Source organism: Colius striatus, chromosome 7 (genome assembly GCF_028858725.1).
Source record: "Colius striatus isolate bColStr4 chromosome 7, bColStr4.1.hap1, whole genome shotgun sequence".
In the NCBI taxonomy this organism is placed as follows: domain Eukaryota; kingdom Metazoa; phylum Chordata; class Aves; order Coliiformes; family Coliidae; genus Colius; species Colius striatus.
In genome coordinates, this window is record NC_084765.1 from 37026950 (window position 1) to 37047649 (window position 20700).

A 20700-nucleotide genomic window follows, 5' to 3' on the forward strand; every position below is an offset into this window, starting at 1 on the left:
TGTTTGCAGATGACTGAAGAAGTGTATTCCAGCAGACTCAACTTCAAAGATGTTCTGTTGCAGAACCTAGATTGGGAACTACATACAGTCAGCAGTAGCTTTGTATACAAAGGCAAACATCTATCAGGGTATGCTGTAACCACAGTTGACCAGGTAATCAAATCATGGGTGTTACCTTCCAAGGTACCCACACAAAAGGCTGAGTTGATAGCCTCACTGAGGGCCTTAGATCTTTCAGAAGGGAAAATAACACTTGGACTGACTGTAAATTTGTATTTGAGGTTGTCCATGCTCATGGGGCTGTTTGGAAAGAAGAAGAGCTTTGAACTCACAAGACTCAACTGTTAAGCATGGGCCTCAGATACATGAGCTGTTACTGAAAGTCACTTTGCCAAAATAAGTGACGATAATGCATTGCAAAGCCCACTGACTTGAAAATACTCTGGTAAATATTGGAAAGATAGCGGGTGATAGGGACACCACCAGAGTACAATTCAGAAGATGATAAATTGGCTGAGCTTCTGAAAGCTCAAAAGAACCCAGAGGGAAAGAGAGTTATACCTTCAACTCAAATAACAGTCCAGGAGGGGGCTGAGCCAGGCACTGCGCTCACCTCCTGCTTTGACCAGGCGCTGCTGGAGGGATGAAGCGAGACCCGATCCGCTACCACCCAGGCCCGCTGCCCACCCGCATCCCGCCCAGCCCCATGCGCCTGGTACCTCAGCTCAACGCGCAGCGAGGCGCCGAGCGCAGAACATCCACAGCCTCCGGCAGCCCTTCAAACCCGGCGCCTTCAGCTTCACCCGGCTCCTCCCGGGCGAGATGCTGCTCCGCCCGCACGGGGCGGCTCCGCGCCGCCCGACCAGCGCCGCCAGCCCGCGGGAGCGGAGCCACGTCCTGCTGCTGCGGGGGCTGGGGCAGGCGCTGCCGGCTCCGCTGCTGCGCGGGACGCTGGACACCGCACCTGGGCTTTAACGGGCTGGGGGGCTGTGCCTCCCTCAGCCACCTGCACGCCCTCTGCCTGGCCCGGCCACAGAGGCGGCTCAGCTTCCTGACCGCTGTCACGGCACCAGCTTTTCTACACCGCCGGCCTGGAGGCGCTGCCCGGGACGTGCGGCGGAGCACCTGACCGACGCCGGCTTGCCCTACAACGTCTTCGCCGGGAGAAGGGGCTGCGGGGCTGCGGGGCGGGCGGGGGATGCCGATGCTGCCTGAGGCTTCGGCGCCAAGGCGGGCGAGGCTTTCACCGTGGCTCTGTGCGAGCTGGCGGGTACCTGCCGCTGCCGGCGGCACCGCTGTTCCGGGACATCGCGGAGCACCAGCCGGTCCCGCCGGCGCTGCGGCGCCTGGGGCGGGAGCTCGCGGACGCTGCTGCGAGGCTCAGTCCCCGCCACCGGCCGCCAGGGGGCGCTGCGCGGCGCAGGGGGCGGGGCCCTCCCGGTGGGGACGCGGCCCCGTCGCCATGGGAACGGCCCCCTCCAAGCGCCGCGGGAACGGCCCTTCCGCCCCCATCGCCATGGGAACGGGGCGGCCGTGTGGTCATACGAACGGGGCGGTCCCGTCACCCTGGGAACAGCGAGGCCGCGGGCGCGATGGAGGCGGGCGCGATGGAGGCGGGCGCCGGCAGCGGGGAGGGCCCGGCCACGGGAGGGCAGGCGGACGAGGAGGCGGCCCCGTCGCGGAGGACGAATCGCAGGCGAGTGCAGGCGGCCGGGTGAGCCGCGAAGCCGTGCGCTCCCGCAGCGCTGTGCCCTCGTTTGGGCCGGAGCTCGGGGAATCTGTCAGACATCAGAGCCGGGTTGTGCCGACGGGATCGGCACTGCCCGCCGCCACGGGCGCCATGGGTGATGCTCAGCCGTGTCCCTCCACCACGGCCCCAGAGATCTTTACAGGGATCTTATGTCTCAGAAACTAAAGGCTCTTTCCCTTGGATTGCCCCAGTGATCCCAATGCAGCGCATCCAAGGGCCTGTCTGCCACATTGCCCTGCGGCTGCCGAGCCCACCCTGGCTCCAGACCAGACTTTTCCTTAGCTCTAGAGTGCAAGTTGTGCTCCCTCTGTGCAGGAACGTGGTTGTTTTCCTCTTGGGGCGATCCTTGGTCCTGTCCTCACTGCGTGTCTCTTTCAATTCCAGTGTTCCCTCCATCAACCTGAGCAACTGCAAATATGAGAGCGGTAAGTCAGAGATGTTGCTGGGTACCTTTGCATCAGCCCTCTTACAGCACACTCTTTGTTGCCCTGCTCAGTCCAGGACACATGCTGGTGACCAATGTCCCTCACACAGTTGCTTTGAGTTTGTGTATTCACTGGTTGCAAGCAAGTTGGGTCTCCGTGAAAAGCACAGAGTTTCCACACTTGGGGCTGAGGTGCCCTCAGCTTTAAAAAGACACAAAATGTGCCACAGCACTGTGAGCTCCCAATCCACGCATGTGTCTGCATTTGCCACATCTCTGCTGAAATCTGTGAGAGGGGTTTAGCTGGGGACAGTTAGAATGCAGGACCAGTACCTGTGTGCAGGGCAATGATAGGAGAGCTCCCAACTTTTGAATGCAAAGCTGGTGATGGACAGGCAGGAACTCTCCCTTTGACATCTGTCTTTGGTGACACATGCTTCTGGGACCTTGTCACCCTTGTCTTGCTCTTCTTTGCTGCCATAAGCTGCAAAAAAAGCAGACTCCTGGCTCTTGACGGATGTTGTTAGCAAATTTGCTAGCGACTATTATAGCAGTGCAACCACATGAGTGCTGTTTGAGGTCAGAGCCTGGTCAGCTGTGCCAGGAACATGTTTTTTATGGGTACTGCATGGGCAGTTTGGTGATGGGGCATGGATGGGGACCTGCAACAAGATGTGGTGTGGCAGCGTGGGCACCTCAGAGGCCAAAACCATTTTGTACCAGTTCCTGGTGTGCACTGACCATCACCACCTCCCCAGCCCTGTGAGAGGCCAAATTCAGAACTGGCACTAACTCCAGCTGCCACAGCAGTGACCTTTTGCTGCAGAACTTGTACATTCTGCTGCCAAATAGCTTTGGATTTTAAAGATCAAGCACATGCCTTCAGAAGGCTGTATCTGCCTATGTGGTGTCAGCCCCGTGGCTGAATTGGGCCTACTGTAGTTCAGGTGCTCAGGGACCCCAAGGCATATGGACCTTGGGGGCTGGTAGCTCCCAGTACACCAGCAACCAGGGGCTGGGGTGAGTATAACCAGGTGGAGCTTCTGTTTCTGGTGCCTCCTGAAGGGTCCCACCAATACATTTGCCTCTTGGAGTGGAACTGCAGCCCTGAGAGGTTTGTTCCACGCTCTGTCCCTGGTTACTTTGGGGATTTAACAGGCCCTGGTACTTACACCCTCTTGGTTTGGTGCAGTGCGGCAGGCAGCACGGCGCTGCGGGCTGAAAGAGGCGGGAGAAGATGAGGAGTGGACAGTGTATTGGACAGACTGCTCGATCTCTCTGGAGCATGTCAAGGGAATGAAAAGGTTTCAGGTAAATAGCTCATAGAAAAGCTGCCCAGGAGAACGAGCCCATGAAGGATGGCAAGATGGGGGCTGTTAGCGGAACAATGTGTTGCAGAATGAAACAGAACTGTCTAAATTAGCATTTATGCCCCTCCCCAACCCCCTGCCCCCACTGCATAGGTTCCAGAGGGTGCAGTTTCATGAGCCTTTACTTCTGTTGTGTCCCAGGCACAGTGCCATTAGCAACACAGTAGTGCGAAGTGAAAAGCCACCAGCCTCTTTAATGTAGTGTGAAATAAATGGTCCTTGATCATAAACAGCTCCCTCCCTGAGGCTATGATACTCTAGGGAGGGAGAGCTTCAGGGCCCAGATGAACTGAGCAGATAAATCACACTGCTCATGTTCAGATAAAGCAGTTGTGGTGCACTCTAGTCCCTCAGCAGATGTTCAAGGCAGCCACAGGGCCAGCTTCCTGTTCTGTGTGCTGGTTTCTCTGCCCGTGGGGTGTTTCTGGGTCTCGAGGAGGATCCAGATGCTCCTTTGCTGATTCTGGTTTTCATCTGCAACTCTTTCAGAAAATCAACCATTTTCCAGGCATGAGCGAGATCTGCCGTAAGGACTTGCTGGCTCGCAACCTGAACCGCATGCACAAGCTCTTCCCCAAGGAGTACAATATATTTCCCCGCACTTGGTGCTTGCCAGCTGAGTGAGTGATAAGCCTTAATGCAGCTGAGAGCGGGAAGTATGGAATTGGGAAGCAGGAGCCTCTAAGCCTGACAGCCAGGGCTGGTCTGGGCGGGGTGGGGGGGTGGCTCTCAGAGCTCATCTCTTCCCTGGAACTCAGTGAGGTGATGAGGCATGTTTCTAATTTCAAACACTTTTATTTCCAACTATACTGAATTAGGCCATGGAACAGCATTCTCTGCCGTGTCTGCCTTGCTGCTGGGCAGGCTGTGTGCCAAAGGGCTGAGTGTGGGGAAAGGATCCCAGCCAGAAAGTCGAAGGGTAGTGGGCAAGTGGGAAGCATGAATCGGTCTTTCGGTGAAAGGTCAGGCTGAAGGGGCAAGGCAGCTGCAGGGCAATGTGACAGGCTCCTTCCCCACTGGCTGGGTCAGTGCCCATCACAGTGACCACTTCCTAAGAACCTCCTGGCAGAGGTGGAGTTGTGTGCAAGTAAAAGATGAAACTGGGAGAGCTTTGTCAGGTTGCACAAGGGCCAGTTTGTAAGTGCCGTAGGTCAGGAGTAGGTGTCCTATTCCTCTCCTGCAGAAGTTTGGCCTGGACTGGCCCACAGCAGCACCATAGTTTGAGTAATTGTTGTGAAAGAGTTTGAAGACTGTTTATTACCTCTTGGAACAGTCAACCCTTCTTTGCACAGCTATGGAGACTTCCAGGCCTACAGGCGTGTGAGGAAAGCCAGGACATTCATCTGCAAACCAAACAGCGGCTGCCAAGGGAGAGGCATCTCCATAATGTGTAATCCAGAGAAGATCAAACACGGAGAGCACATGATCTGTCAGAAGTACATCTCTAAGGTAATGGGAACAGTCTCCAGATACTGGTGGCAGACTGCAACCCCCTAGATCTTCCAGCATCCCATATCCTCCCTGTATCATTTGTTCCTCACCTTCCTGCTCTGCCGGGAGCACTAGGGTGCCTGAAGCACGGCAGGGACTTGGCAGAGGCTTCCTTTTCTCCTCACTGCTGAGCTGCTGAGCAGCAGCACAAGCAGTGCAGATACAGCAGCACCCTTGGGGAGTCAGCAGCATGCCCAGCAATGCCTCTTTATCTCATGCTTTTGTCTCCTGCCTTTTTCTCTCACAGCCTTTCCTTATTGATGGCTTTAAATTTGACATGCGTATCTACGTGCTGGTCACATCTTGTGACCCACTGAGGATTTTTCTCTACAAGGAGGGTCTGGCCCGCTTTGCCACCATGAAGTATGTCGATCCCAGCAGCAGAAACCCAGCAAAAAAGGCAGGTTTCAAAAAACCTTATAATAGAGTATCTGTAGGTGTAGTCCCTGATTTGCCCTAGGGGCATTCCAGACCCTGAAAAGACAGGGACTTGTGAGTTTCATGGAACCCAGCTTTCTTCTTTCTTGTTCTTCCCTTCCTCTTTACCTCCTCCTCTTCCTCACAGCAAGTATTTGGGGAGTGCCTGAAGTAGACTGTGGTGGCTTGGTTTAGGCTCATCCAGAGACAAAAGACCACAATCAGACTTAAGTACCACAGACCTTGGAACTCCCAAAGGACAGGGAGGACTTAATTGCCACTTATGATCCTGGACAAAATAGAGAAGGCTACTCAGCTTGGAGGGGGAAACTAGTGCAACCAGACCTTTAAGATCCCCTTTTGCCCACTCTTCCCAGGCTCAGAGCCCTGAGCCTAGTGTTAGTAACTCCTCCCCCTGCCAACAGCAGTTCTGGGGTCAGGGAATGGGGGGGTGCAATCAGTTCTTTCTTGATGTCTCTTGCTGCTTTTCTCGCTCCTGAGGAGAAGTGCTGCTGGCCAGCTTTCACTTGCTCCAGCTCAGGGTTTCCCACACACTGGGCAGCCTTGCACTAGCGCTCAGACTGGACTGGGGTCTGACATTCTCACCAGGAGTCTCTAACTTTCACCCGCTCAGTCACGGGGTCTCTATGTCTCACCAGGGCTGCAAGCATGTCTGTGGTCTGGCATTGCTTCTCCCGACTGCAGGATCGCCTCCATCCTGCCTTTCCCTTCCACCACCTCCTGCACACTTGAAATTTCCCTTCTTAAATAGTTATCACAGAGGGGATCCTGCAATGATCTAGTGGTTGATAGGCCTAGAACAAAGGCTGGACTTGATGATCTCAAAGGTCTCTTCCAGCTGAAACATTTCTATGATCCTATGACCCCCAGCCAGGCTGGAGGTGGGTCCAAACCCTAGAGCTGGGGGAAAGTAAGAGGACTCTTTAGAGGTGCTGCACTGCAACCCCCTCCCCCTATTACTGAGCCCAAGTAGCTCCTCACAAACCCATGACATAGATCTACTCCCAGATCCCACTTTTAGGCTGCGAACTGGCATTATCACAGAATCATGGAGTTGTTTCACTTTGAAGGAACATTAGAAGGCCTTAGTTCCAACCTTCTGCTAAAGGCTAGGTCAACAAGAAATTGGGATCTGGTGTCCTGGAGTTTCACTCAGTCAGGTGTTGAAAACCTTCAAAGACAGAGACTCCATGGCACTTCTGGACAAAACTCCTGCTTCTGCCCTTTAGGAGAGTACTAAAGTCCAAACCATTCCTTGTCTACCTGTGCTTCAGGCAGAAAAGAAGGGTGTGGAGATTATCTGATGGTACTGGAGCAGCCTAGAAGAGACAGGGAGGGGAACTGGGAAGGCAAAGTGCATCCATGTCTGTGTCCAGAAAGGGGTCTGTAACCTGTAAAATGCCACCAGAGCAGGGTCTGTAACCATGAATTGCTGTGCTAGGGTGACAGGCTGCCCTGAGAGATCCCAGGCTTCTGGCTACTATCCACTGGTCACAGAGCTGCATATATATGTCCCTTCCCTCACTCAGACACGGGCAAGTCTCAGACAGGTCTTCTGCTTTGCACAGACAAAGGAAGAATTTGCAGAAGTTGGCTGCAGCTTAATGTGTGGAGCTGACTCTGGGCTTTCCCCCAGAGATAAGGACAGTGGGGCAGAGAGGCTATGGCTTTGTTAGCTCCAACTTTTTGCAAGAGGGGAATCACTAGCATCATTAACTTCTTGCTGCAAGTCACTGCCATGGAGACAGAAGTGGGCAAAGTTGGTGGTTAGATTAGTGCTAATGGGGCTGTATTTCTATTTGTGCTCTGTGGTTAAAAGTGAATGAAAGTCTCTTGTGGTTCCTCTCTCAGGATGATATCTGCATGCATTTGACCAATTATGCTATCAACAAAAGCAATGAAAACTTCATCCAGGATGACACCAAGGGCAGTAAGAGGTATTGTCTTGTACTGCAATGCCCTGTGCACATCCTGCAGGAAAGCTGCATTTGGGACACTGATTTAGTTCCATCTGACCTTGGCAAACGTGGTAACACAGGTCAACTGTTATCACCTGCTGTTGTCCACACAGGAAACTGTCCACCCTGAATGCCTGGATGAGGGACAACAGCTACAACACAACAAAACTGTGGGAAGATATTGAAGATCTTATTATAAAGACTCTTATTTCAGCTTACCCTGTTTTGAAGCACAATTACCAAAGCTGCTTTCTAAACCACACGACCAGCTGCGCCTGCTTTGAGATACTGGGGTTTGATATTTTGCTGGACAGAAAGTTAAAGCCATGGCTGCTAGAGGTGAGGAAGGAGTCTCCTGCTGTGTTGAAGCACCTCTGGAAGCAGAGGACAGCCAAGAGCTGGCTTGTCAGGGGAAGGCTCCAGAATGAGGGGTTGTGGGACAAGCAGAACTTGTTTGGTTAAAAAGGGCCACCTTGTTCACAATAGTAAACAGGCTTTGAAGACAAGCAGCCAAGCAACCTTCTGTAGGCTGAGCAGGACCTAAGTGCCTGTTCCCTGGATGCCCTTCAAACAGCAGGGAGTTTCCTGAGCCTCGGGACTCCTTGACCTTAAAAGAATCCTGAATTTCTGCTGGCTGCCCCATGCCTGCAGGGTGCAGGGTCTGAGCGACCCATGGTGCAGATGGGCATCATGCTGCAGACACAGATAGGCCCTGCCACCTGCAGCTCCCACCTTCTGTCCTGCCACAGGCTGAATATCCCTGGGAAATGTGTGGTAGGTGCCTGCTGGGAGCTGCTGGGTTACATTACCTGCTTGTTTTGGCAGGTGAACCACTCCCCCAGCTTTGCCACGGACTCTAGCCTAGACCAAGAGGTGAAGGATGCTCTTCTCTGTGACACCATCAACCTGATAAACGTGCATGCCTGTAACAAAAGGAAGGTGCTGAAGGAAGACAAACAGCGGGTAAAAGATCGGCTCCTCCAGCCCCGTCAGACTCTCCGTGCATCCAGGTATTGCTCTTCCCCATAGTGCTGAAGGTATCCAGTGAGTTAAAAGTGTGACGTGGCCAAGTGGGATAAACCAAGGCTGTCTGGCTCCAGATAAAGCTCCCTGAGGCTGTGGCACTACACAGCCTGTGAGGAGGGATCTCCCAAGGCATCTGCATCGTGCAAGAAAAGCAAGAGCATGTCTCTGAGTGTTAAGAGGGCTGAAATGCCAGGTGCTCGGGGCCTTGTACAGTCACCCCCTTGAGCTGTGCCTGCCTGTCATGCCTTTTGGTGCCACTGGGCAGTGCCAGCAGCCCTGGGCTCACTAGGAGGCTCGAGAGATGGACCATAGGGCTGCTTCAGGGACCAAAAGCACCTGGGGGCACTGAGCTCTACTCCAGAACAGGGTTCCTTTCCTAGGGTTGAAGGCTTTCCCCTGCCTTCTCTGTCAGCATGTCTTTTCATGGCTCATTAATCCATGAGGCCTCTGGAGGCCGTGTTAGCTGAGCCTGCTGCCTGGGCATTTCCTGCTATGCAGGATGAGGCAGGAACTCCTTCCAGCTCCCATTTCTACTTGGAGACCTGAGAGAACTCCAGGCTGGAGAGGCTGAGTGTGTCAGCCCTGTACCTTGCCTGCCTCCGTGGCCTGGGCTGCTCCAGAGTCCCTGCTAGTTAGGAAAGCGGAGGGCAGCACACAGTGGGGCAGGTATTGCCTATTAGGAATAGGCACATCCTAACTCAACATCTCTTGTAACTGGGTTAGTTGGGTGAAAAGGCTGAGGGGCAGAGTGTGAGCCTGGGCAGCAGGCTCTGGAAATGCTTCACCGGCACTTTGCAGGCAGAGGAGGTACAAGTGTGCTTTGAGCTATTTCCTGCACTGCACCTGTATGAAACGGGCTCCCAAATGGGGAAAGGCAGGGAAAAGTGCTGTCTCGGCCCTTGTCCCTTAGCCATGACAGCACCTGGAGGCTCCCATCACAGCCCCTTGCCCATGATTTCTCCTGGTTTGCAGGTGCGAGGAGCTGAAGAACAACCAGGCCACGTGGCTGTCCCAGGCAGAGCAGTATGAGAACTCGCACCTGGGCGGCTACCGGCGCATTTACCCAGCCTCTGGAACAGAGAAGTATGAGGCATTTTTCAAGCAGAGTAGCTCTGTGTTCCAGGAGACAGCATCCTCCAGAGCACGAGAGGAGTGTGCCAGGTGCGCTGCTACTGCGGAAACCCTGCTGCTCACAGGGTGGCACAGAGCCCACTGGCTTCTGATCCCTGGGGAGCCAGTCCACTGCTTACAGCTGTGAGCAAGCTGGTGAGAGCTGGAAGGAGAGCAGAGTGAATGTGCTGTGTCACTACAGCAATGCTACTTCTTCTCATGTGTACCCTTGAGAGGCAAATGCAATATTCCAGTGACTTTTGGATGCTGGAGGCACCATGTCGCCTCTGGCAGGCACAGCCTAATTCAAGGGCACTTCTTAACAGTGGTGAGAGTCTGCCTTAACTGCACCCCTGGCCTACTTCTTGGCATGCCTCTGTTATGGTCTGTTGCCTACAAAACTTCTGACTGTGCTGAAATATCCTCAGATTGAAGGCTTCATAATAGCCTTTTGCTGTTATGGCCATTACTGAACCAGTGACTAAGACTACTGTTGCATGGCAGAAAGCAACTGGAGAAAATAAAGATGGAAAAAGAAAAGTGGGAAGCTCTTACCATGAAGACAAAAAGGGAGAAGAAAGATGACCTGCATGGACAGTCAGCTGGGGACAAATCCCAGATACATAACAAAACTACAGCTCCTACAACCAACAGAAGCACCAGGCTGTGGGACAGAAAGGTACCTTGCTCTTGTCAGTGGCTGTCCACAGGACGCTTGGAGGCAACAACATGGCTCTGGGAACAATGCTGCGCTATGGGTGTCTGACAAGGAACAGAACTACAAGGCTGGGAGGTGCTTGCAAGCACCAGTGTTGTATTTTTCCTGTTGTGGCTCTCGTGAGGCTATCTGTCCCATTCCTCCCTGAATTCTCCTTTGGTCTCAGGGCAATCTGTGGCATTGTCTCTTTGTCTCTCTTGTGCATTACTGCTTCAACTTTGCTGTCACTCAGGTCTTTCTTCCCTAAGGTACAGCAATACAACTCGATGCAACCCCAGGATATCATAGAACATGAGGAAAAGAGAAGAGTGGCTGCTCTTCAGGGGCGTGAGAACCTTATCCAACGCCTTGGTGTCATCAATCAGCTCTACCAGCTACTCCCCATGACACATAGACCAGACAACGCACAGAGATGCTGCGCTGCCATCCCCATGCACCAGGTAACTGAAGGCTGTCCAAACCCACCCAGCTGTCCCCAGGCACCAGGTAACCAAAGGCTGCCCAAACCCACCCCGCAAGGCCAGCACAGCAGACAGCCCTTGGCAGGAGGAACCCACCATGGGCATCGAGTGTTGCTCAGTTCAATGGGATTCAACATACTGCCTGTGTATGTGGGTTTCTGTACATGTACCAACTCTATCCCTTTCCAAAGCGGGTTGTTGGGGCTCTGCCAGATGGCTGCACACAGCCCCCACGCACCCTTGCCCAGCAGATTGCTCTCGCCAGGACAGACCACAACTATAATGCTCTTTGGACACTGCTGTCCCCAGCATACAGCAGAGCATGAGGTGCTACTTCAGGGCAGCTGTGTGTTTCTACTCACCAAATTAAATGAAATCCCAGGTAGGCCAGGAGCACTAATGTGCTAGCAGCATGGTAAGGGAGCATATGCAGCAAAGAGGGACTGGAGGGAAGCACAGGGAAGTCTGGAGAAAAAAACCCGTAAAGTCTTTGGGTGATACTGCACAAACTGTGCCTCTCCCTAAACATCTTGCTGTCTATGTTACACTACCCCCGATGCGGGGAAGGTGATGAGCTACTGCATGTGCCTGAAAGCCCCTGTGCTAAGCCCTCACTCACTGTCACTCTGCGACAGCCACAGTGTAAACTCTGAGCGTTGCTGCTGCCGTGTCCCAGCCTGGCCCGGGGTGCGCAGCTGAAGCACGCTGGGCTCTGCGGGGACTCCACCAGGGAACTGGCTTTTGGACCTGCAGTTAGAGGAGACCCGTGTGACTGTCTCAAACTGACTCTTGGCTATCACACCAATGCCCAAACCAGCTCTAAAACCAGGCAAGAAGGAAGCTCACGTGATGACTAGGAGACTCCTTTCTGTCTCTGGCCAAGGCCTCTGGAGCTAAGCCATCGCTAAGCCATGGCTTTTTTTCTTCTTTCCAGCCACAGTGTCTGTGGGATGTGCTCGGGGACCATGACACCCATGACTTGAGGACGCTGGTCCCGCCCTCACTCCAGAGAGGTCCAGTCTGGCCCTCAGGACACCAGTTCCAACACAACCTGCATCCAGATGGCTTGGATCCTGACATCACGGGCCTCCTCCTCATTCGAGGTCTGAGAAACCCTTACCATGCACAGCAGAATGTGCATCTGGGCCTCCTGGCGCAGGACATGGGCTGGTTGCGGAGCCAGACAGCGTGCACCAAACCCCAAGGGCTGCAGGTGAGAGGCCAGTGGCTCCTTGACGCCAGACACAAGACTGAAGGCAGTGAGCACATGCTCCCTTCCAGCAGCTCTGAGCACCTGTGTCACGAAGGCTCAGGTCAGTGAGCAGCAGATGTGGGCAGATGATTGGGAGCTCCGGGTGTTCCTGGGCTTACTGGAGTAGGAGGAGTGAATTGGCTGGATGGAGCTCAATGTCCCTGGGGAGCCTGGAGGGTGCCCATGGTCCCTCCTACCAGCCCTGCCCACAGGGCTACACCCACACCTTAGTTCAGCCCTGCCTGGCTCTCCTTGCATGGGCTTGGGCCCTTTGCAGCCTTAGGGGCTGAAAAGGGAAGAGCATGGTCAGAGCAGTTGTGCCAGGGTGCTGCAGGGCCCTGGACTGTCATGGAGCAGGGTGCTGACCCACAAAGGTGCCAGTGTCTGCTGCACGCTCTTGCAGGTGAGGCTGATAATCTGTCCTTCTATGCAGGCTGCTGCTGCCCAGGGTCTCCAGCCAGCACAGGGAAGGCCACAAGCAATGACATCTTTAGCCCCGCTGCAGCTCAGGAGCTTCCTGTTGCCTCTGCAGCCCATGTGCAGCACACATGTGCTGTACACAAAGACAGTGACTCACACTGGGACAGGGCAGCACACCAGGACAGTGCCTCAGACCAGGACAGGGCCACACCAGGACAGGGCCACACACCGGAACAAGGCAGCAGGCTGCTGACCCGCAGAGCTCCCACTGTCTGCCGGCGCTCTTGCAGGTGAGGCTGACAGACTGCCCTTCCATGCAGGCATCTGCTGCCCAGGGTCCCCAGCCAGGACAGGGAAGGCCACAGGGGGTGGCATCTTCAGCACTCCAGGAGCTTCCCATCACCTGTGCAGCCCTCATGCATCATAAGGGTGCCCCACACCATGACAGTGCCTCACTTCAGGACTGTGACTATGCCTCACAGCAGGACAGCACCTCACTCCAGGACTGTGCCTCACAGCGGGACAGTGCCATGCACAGCTGCAGTATGAAAAGCTCAGGGAACATGGCAGAGGTGATACCTGCACTCAGCCCCATGGGCACTTGCCGACGAACCACGGCTGCAGCACAAGCACCCGGGCTGGAGCACTTGAACGGCTTAAGAGAGAACTTAAAGAGGGAAATTTGGAATTTGAGAGAAGCAGAACAATAGAGGAAAAGAGGAGGGGGAAAAATATGTTTACTCTAAAGCTTCCTTCTCTCTCATCATAAAACTACTGCATTCCTTATCAACCAGAACCACATGGTCAGATGTGATTTTTTTCTTCATGCCTCGAGTCTGAAAGAAGCAGAAGAATGCTACTTTTTCTTCCATCCAGCCACCAAGAGGAAAATTTGTCTCTCTCCTTACTGCCAATGTTCTGATCCAGCAGGTCTCTCAAGGTTAATTCATCTTTCTCCTCTCTGAATTTATTATTAGTTTCCCAAAGTCAGTACATATGCAAATGGCCTCAATTACCACATGAAACTTGGTCAACTTAACCAGTCCTTTGATATTTCTTATTTTGCACATTCTCTAGTATTTTGGCAGAAAAGCCTGCATCCTGCCTTATTTGCGTATTTGTACTCTTAAGCTTTGGAATTTGCATTCCTCCATGACTACCTCTATTCATCACTTTTTTATCTCAAAGTTGACTGTACTGAACCATTTACATACCCTGTTACATCGTGGGAAATCACGCCAGTCTTCTGTGAGGCACCATTGCTGCTTTAAGTTTTGCCAAAGACTGCTGCCAGAATCAACCAAGATTAAACGGTTCTTTGTGGATTTAGTGATTGTTCTCCATAAAGAACTCCACCTCTTCATGACTTTTGTAAGAGAGAAAATAGTTCTTAATGTCAAAAGACTATGTAAAATGAAGATAAATGCAAATGCATACCCTCTTTACCATCTTAAGCATCTTTATCATCCTAAGCAAATATAATTCTATGTAAGCATCTTTATCATCTTAAGCAAATATAATTCTATTTACATCAGTGGTGTACCTTGCAACAAGAAGAAAAATGTATCAGCTTTTCTCTTGCTGAACATAGTCCATAAGTTTTTATACTAACTTTTTTCTTTCATTTCTTATTCCCTATAGCTACTACTGCTTAAGGTTGCTAAAATATAATTGAGGTTTCACTTTCTACATGAAAGCACTAATTAAAAAGCTAAATAGTCTTGAAACTTCTGCATTATTTGATATTACTTACTGCTCTGTAACTACTACCAAGACTAAATAAATTTTCTTAGGAACCAAGTAAGGCATGAACAGATTAGGATGACTCTGTGCATTCTTTTGTGTATCTGCTTCCTCTCTCCTAGACAGATTCCCAAAAGTTCAAATAATAGCAATGCACATGACCTGATGATCTTCATAATGTATCCTTCCCTTCTAATTAGTTCTGCTTATATTACTGAAAACAGCTTTCTGCTGTCAGAGACATTGCTGAAGGAGGGAAAGCTGTGCTTTCATTCTCTCAGTGAATACAAATAACACATTTTAAACACATTTTACTCTGAAGTGAACCTTATTTGAGAGTTCCCCATATCTAAAAGACAGAATGCAATCGGTGGTGCTGTCGGGGTTCCCTTTGCTACTCAGGGAGTACAGACAGTCCCTTGTGGGAGCTGCCCAAGGTTCCATGTGAGTGACACGCCCACTGTTAAAGCAGCACTCTCATCCTACAGCACAAAATACCATTCCTACTGACAAGATATTCTGCCTTTTGCTTAAAGAGCCCCAATCCTTGTTTTTACACACTTCTTTTCAGGGCGACTGAAGTCAAACTTGGAGAAAAATGACTGATTCTGCGTCATTCCATTCCACTGAAAAGGAGGACACTAGTCAATACTTAAAAGTTATTTCATCAAGGAAGTTACTTCTCCTCAGAACAGGTATTCAAAGAATGAATGGTCCAGCTTTTCACTTTGGACTAGTAAATACACTGTACACTGCAATGACCATTTTAGTAATTTTGTCACTTATTACAATGTTTTTGCTCTCTCCCTTGAGTCCTCAGCATTATTTTGAAAATACCTTTTCTCCCTCATAGCTCAAAGAAAAGCTACCAACTAGGAAGTGTTAATTTACTAACTAATAGCAACAAAGAAACGTTCACATTCTGCAGTTAGAACAGTTGCCAGCATCTTCAGACACATAAAATATTTTCTGTAGGCTGTGATGTCTAACATAAATACACTGCCAGAGTAAGGTCATCAAAAACAAAACCACCAACACTGCAATGGTGGCACAAAATGTTAAAAACAATTACAAGACACGTATTCATTTCCCCTTAGGACAAAGAATTATCATCATATTCCTTTTTGTTATGTCAGAAATATGTAACAGGTTCATGTTTTGTGGTATAAATAAATTAGATTCTCTTCCTGTTTCTTAACAGTTCATTTTATGTAACATACAGATTGATCTGAACCAAAGTATTTTCTTTATCTCTAAACCTTGACTACTGCAGTTAAACTTCTGCTGTGGGCTCAGTAGGGTATACTAGCTTCAAACAAGCAAACGAAGCAAAGGTTTGAAGATGGACTGACGTGCACCTCTAGTGTTATTTGTAAATGTCATTACACAGCTTCAAGAGTGAAGCAGTTATTTCTGCTATGGAAAACTAAGGGAACAGACTGTTTTCTACCTTAACACTGTCATCACAGGGAAGTAAAATCCAAAAAGGAGGGAACTTACACAACCAGGCCATGACTGATGAACATAGGCAATTCACAACAGAAGATAAGGATCGTGCTACAGGCAAGGCTATCTATAGTTAGTCCTAAAGTGGGAAGAAACAGAACGATCTGGGTTCAAAAGAGGACACATAAAAATATTGCTTCTCAGTTTCAAGAGCAGTAGGTTCACATTGACAGGACTGCATGCTTGAACAGCCTCCACAGTCAAAGTCAGGTAAAGTCATGGAGTGTAAAGCTTATTCTTTTCCCTACAGACAATCACACTATTGCTTTTTATACACAAAAATTGCTAACAAAAAGCAAATTTCCAAATCTCAAGGATCAGTAATCATGGAAACCAAAGTTTAAACAGAGCAGTACATAGACAATGACTTGATTTTCACTTGTTATAAATAGGACCACGCCTCACCCACAATGATTTTATGTCAGTGCCTGTGGGTGATGACAGAACTTTGCAGTTCAGTACATCCAACGCACTTTAATATGTTGGAAGTAGGGTGGAACATCACTTTGGAAAAGTCTTTTCAAGTAAGACTCTGGCCAACGATAGGGCAATGGGCAACAGGTACAAGTCAGAAGTTCCAAAGAAACATAAGGAAGAATTTCTTCCCTGTGAGGGAGCACTGGCACAGGCTGCCCAGATGGGTCCTTCTCTGGAGACATTCAAAACCCACCTGGACAAGTTCCTGTGTGACCTACTCTATGTGGTCCTGCTCTGGCAAGGGAGCTGGACTGGGTGATTTTTCAAAGTCCTTTCCAACCCTTAAGATTCCTTGAAGTCATCTGAGATTGTATCACGTACATTAAATACAAAGCTTTTGCCTAGCCAATGACATGGTCAGCCTCATTGATACCTTGGACAAGTACCCCACAGCTTGAAAAATCAGAATTTTTAATCTGCCTGAGGGTAGACATACATAGTGCACAACCCTGTGAAGAGAGACATAAGCAGCAATATAGCTTTGTTAATGGTGTTTCTGCTGGCACCAATAAACACACTAGTTCTCAGATGAGCTGTTTCTTGCCAATGAAAATGTTCTAGCTTCTTCAAAGCTAATATGGATCTCTTTGCAAAATACAATGTTGATCCTTCACAACACTGAGGTGCTGGAGCACATTCAAAGAAGAGCAAGGAACCTGATGAAGGGTCTAGAGAATGAGTTGGTTGAGGAGCAGCTGAGGTTTAAACTGGGGTTTAGGCTGGAGAAAAGGAGGTAGATATCATAACTCTCTACAACTACCTGACAAGAGGCTGTAGTGAATTGGAGGCCAAGTAATGAGCGATAGGACAGGAGGAAACGGTCTCAAGTTTCACCAGGGAAGGTTTAGATTAGATTAGATATTAGGAAAAATTTCTTCACTGAAAGGTTGTCAAGTATTGGAACAGGCTGTCCAGGGAAGCGGTAGAGTCACCATCCCTGGAGATATATGAGAGACATGTAGAGGTGGCACTGAGGGACATGGTTTAGTGGTGGATGTGGCAATGCTAGGTTAACAATTGGACTTGATCTTAAAGGTCTTTTCCAATCTAAACCATTCTATGATTCTATTTTATGATTCCTTGAGGATATATTATAACATTTCTGTATTATTTTCATGATTTACTGCTCCTGAAATGACATTTTCCTTGAGAGATTCAGAGCTCTAGTGTTTTTTCAAGCGCACCTCCAGAATAATATTCAGCCAGTCAGAAGAGAAAATCCTCCAATTGCTTTAATTTGGAAGTATTTAGCAGTCTTAGACACATTGCAAATGACTCCCTCCTCTTTCCACCTTTTCCTAGCAGAACCTTTTGGTTATAAAACACCAAGTGAGCAATGATAGCAATTTTGGATGTGTTCAACCAAATCTAATACCAGGAAACTTTCCACTTCTGTACCTACATCAGCAAACTAATTGACAATACAAGACACAAGCATCCTACTCCCCTCTCTTGTACAAGGTAAACTGAAAGGTCTGTTTAATGGACTACTAAATTTGAGAAATTAGTACAACATGAGCAGGTTGATTGCTCCTCAATAATAAGCATTACAGGAAAACTCCACACTGAAATTCACAGCCAAAATGAGAGACATCAGTACAAGCATGTAGCAAAACAACAATCCTTAAATCTTATCGCATTAACTACTTAATTCTTCTTGGGCTGTGAACAGATGAGTGTTTGGGGAATAGGTTAGAATAAGAAACTGTAGTTATATTATTAACAAGCAGATTAATCATTTTAATGGTCAGAAACCTAATTACAGCAAAGAAAAATGAGAGCCATGCTCTGATTCATAGCATGTGTCAGAATAATAATATAAGAAATATATAATATTTAATATAATAAATATAATAACAACATAAATCATCTGGAAGAACATGTTCTGCTCCTGTGCAGTATTATTTAGTTTATATTGCTAATGAAATTGGGCACATGCACAACTTTCAACAGGAAAAACAAAAGACAAGGAAAAAAATATACTCTCCCAAAGCACTGAGGGCAGGTCTTAAAAATACTTGAATCCAGTTTGCATATGAGGAAACATTGTTTTAATATTTATTTCAGAGTGAATGGAATTTCATACATTGCCAAACAGCAGTCATACATGTAAAAGCCATGTTTTTCACCATGAAATAGGCCATATAAGAGGAAATGCTCACAAAAAACCTTAATACTGTGCCACTTCCTCCAACTAAAAATGCAAATCTCTTCCTGGGACTTAAATTTTGTTCACATCCATTCAGACCTTTACCTTTTTTATTTGCTAGATTTAAGTAAACTATGATAATTTCTAGTACTGATACATAGCAATGCATTTACACTTTCACACACTACCAACAATTTTAGGGCAATTAAAAGCCTAAATCAGTCCACTCCAGTTTTCTATAAACTAAGGGCTTAGACAATATACTATTTTATGTCTTTTAAACTATCTATTTCTCTTTCATTAAAAATTAAAAGAGAAAAGAGAAAGGGGAAAAGAGCTGTACCTCTAGAGTAGTAGGGAGGGAGTCTCTGAAGCTACAATGGCTATAATTTCATTTAACAAAGACTCAAAGAAAAAAAGGAAAATACTAATGTTTCCAGTAAACCACATATACTCTTAAGACTGGTCAATTTGTATGCTGGCATAAGTTTACACACAAAATAGAGACCAATTCTTTCACAAGTACATCTTCACACCATTTGCATTATTAATACAATCAACTCTTAGGAGTAAACACAGATTTTATCTGCTGAAAAGGAAACTGAGCTGAGTTGAATAGACCTGTAACCTTTTCTGCAGGAAAGATGCTAAATTTACAAATGTGTTTATAGACAGCTCTCTCTGTTTGTTTTCATGGAATAGTATCCAATCAGAAATAAAAGCCTTCCAGGTGATAGTCACAGCATAATCCTACTAAGAGTATATATATATATAGACAAGTATATTTTGAGTGCAAATATCTCTTCCTATGTAACTTTTGCAACAGAATCTCTAAGTAACTAAGCAGAGACAGAGCACAAGGCCAGAAAACTGTGGAAATTTTTGACAGAACCTATATATTAGCTGCACACACAGCGAGATAGAGTGCATGTGTTCTTCATAATATGGCTCAGTATAATGCATAGTTTTATAACAATGATTTATTACTAAATATTGATTTCAAAGTAGCTTAATTCAGAAAGAAAACAAGCAAAATATTTGAAAATTCTTAGACATTGCACAGTGAGATAAGTAAATTATTTATAATAGGCAGTTTTGAACAAAATTGGGATAAATCTACTTTATCATTTGCATACCATTATGAATAATCAGTAACCCTCATCAAAACATTTGCTCTGTGAAAAGCATGAATGTAATTTTAAGTGATGAACAGAAATTGCTAGTAACACAGGAAATTAAACAAATTTCTTTTTCTAACAACACTTACGATTTAAAATCTCATTTAATACTTCCAAAATTTCTCTGGCTTTTGATATTCAGCTAAGATGAACAAAGCTTCTTCCCTATTTCAACAAAACTATTTCTGCACTGCTTCTAACGTAGCTGAGGAAAGCGTCACTTACCAGAACTGACCACAAAGTGGTGCCATCTGAACAAAAATGGATTGTATGTCGTCCCCAAGAGCTGTGGGATGCGATGAGTAACTTTTGATGTAATAACTTTTGGCTTAAAAAACCCACAGAAGAGCCAGGTTTCACATCAACTGTTGTCAAAACTGTCTGGTGACAACATGTAGCTGATGTCAAGGGATTAAATGTCCTGTGCAAGGATCTACTCCATCACTGAAACTTATTGGCTTTGGCTATCTGGAAAATAAACATGCAGCATATTCATGCACCCTGTTTTACCACCAAACATTCAAAAAAATAAAATAATAACAAATAAAATAGGTTTGTAATCAAAACACTGCACTAATGTATTCACAATATTCACCAATACTGCAGTGTTGGTGTCATGACCTCCTTTGTTGCATTTAGCTGTTGCACTTCCTTGAGCAGTTCAGAGGGACCTGGGAGTCCTGGTTGATAACAAACTAACCATCAGCCAGCAATGTGCTCTCGTAGCCAAGAAGGCCAACGACATTCTGGGATGCACCAAGAAGAGTGTGGCCTGCAGGTCGAAGGAGGTTCTTTTCCCCCTCTACTCTGCCCTGGTGAGGCCTCATCGGGAGTCCTGTGTTCAGCTTTGGGCTCCCCAGTTCAAGAGGGACAGGGAACTTTTAGAGTCCAGTGCAGGGCCAATAAGGCGATCAATGGACTGGAGCATTTTCCTTATGAGGAAAGGCTGTGGGAACTGGGACTGTTCAGCTTGGAAAAGAGAAGACTGAGAGGGGATTTCATTAATACTTACAAGTATTTGAAAGGTGGGTGTCAAGGGGATGGGACAACACTTTTTTTCTGTAGGATCCAGTGATAGGATGAGGTGTAACGGACAAAAGCTGGGACACAGAAAGTTCCACTTAAACTTCTTTACTGTAAGGGTGACAGAACACTGGAACAGGCTGCCCAGAGACTTTGTAAAGTCTCCTTTTCTAGAGGTTTTCAAAACCTGCCTGGACACATTCTTT

General features: G+C 48.2%; 1 protein-coding gene and 1 long non-coding RNA gene across 3 annotated transcripts in view; one reads left to right on the plus strand and one right to left on the minus strand.

Moving 5' to 3' along the window:
- LOC133625847 (uncharacterized) overlaps positions 1–1335 on the minus strand; it is a 59419-nt gene extending 58084 nt beyond the window's left edge. For both annotated transcript variants that reach the window (XR_009819107.1, XR_009819108.1), the window contains exon 1: positions 720–1335. This is a non-coding gene — a long non-coding RNA (uncharacterized LOC133625847). The remainder of the gene's footprint in view (positions 1–719) is intronic.
- A 614-nt stretch (positions 1336–1949) lies between these two features.
- Positions 1950–12712, plus strand: LOC104558683 (tubulin polyglutamylase TTLL13). Its single transcript, XM_010203362.2, has 13 exons — positions 1950–2175; positions 3367–3485; positions 4034–4164; positions 4837–4993; positions 5283–5426; positions 7325–7410; positions 7545–7770; positions 8257–8441; positions 9430–9618; positions 10072–10246; positions 10534–10725; positions 11681–12059; positions 12432–12712. Exons 1-13 carry the CDS (start codon positions 1950–1952, stop codon positions 12710–12712), a joined length of 2490 nt encoding a protein of 829 aa, XP_010201664.2.
- Positions 12713–20700: the final 7988 nt, after the last annotated feature.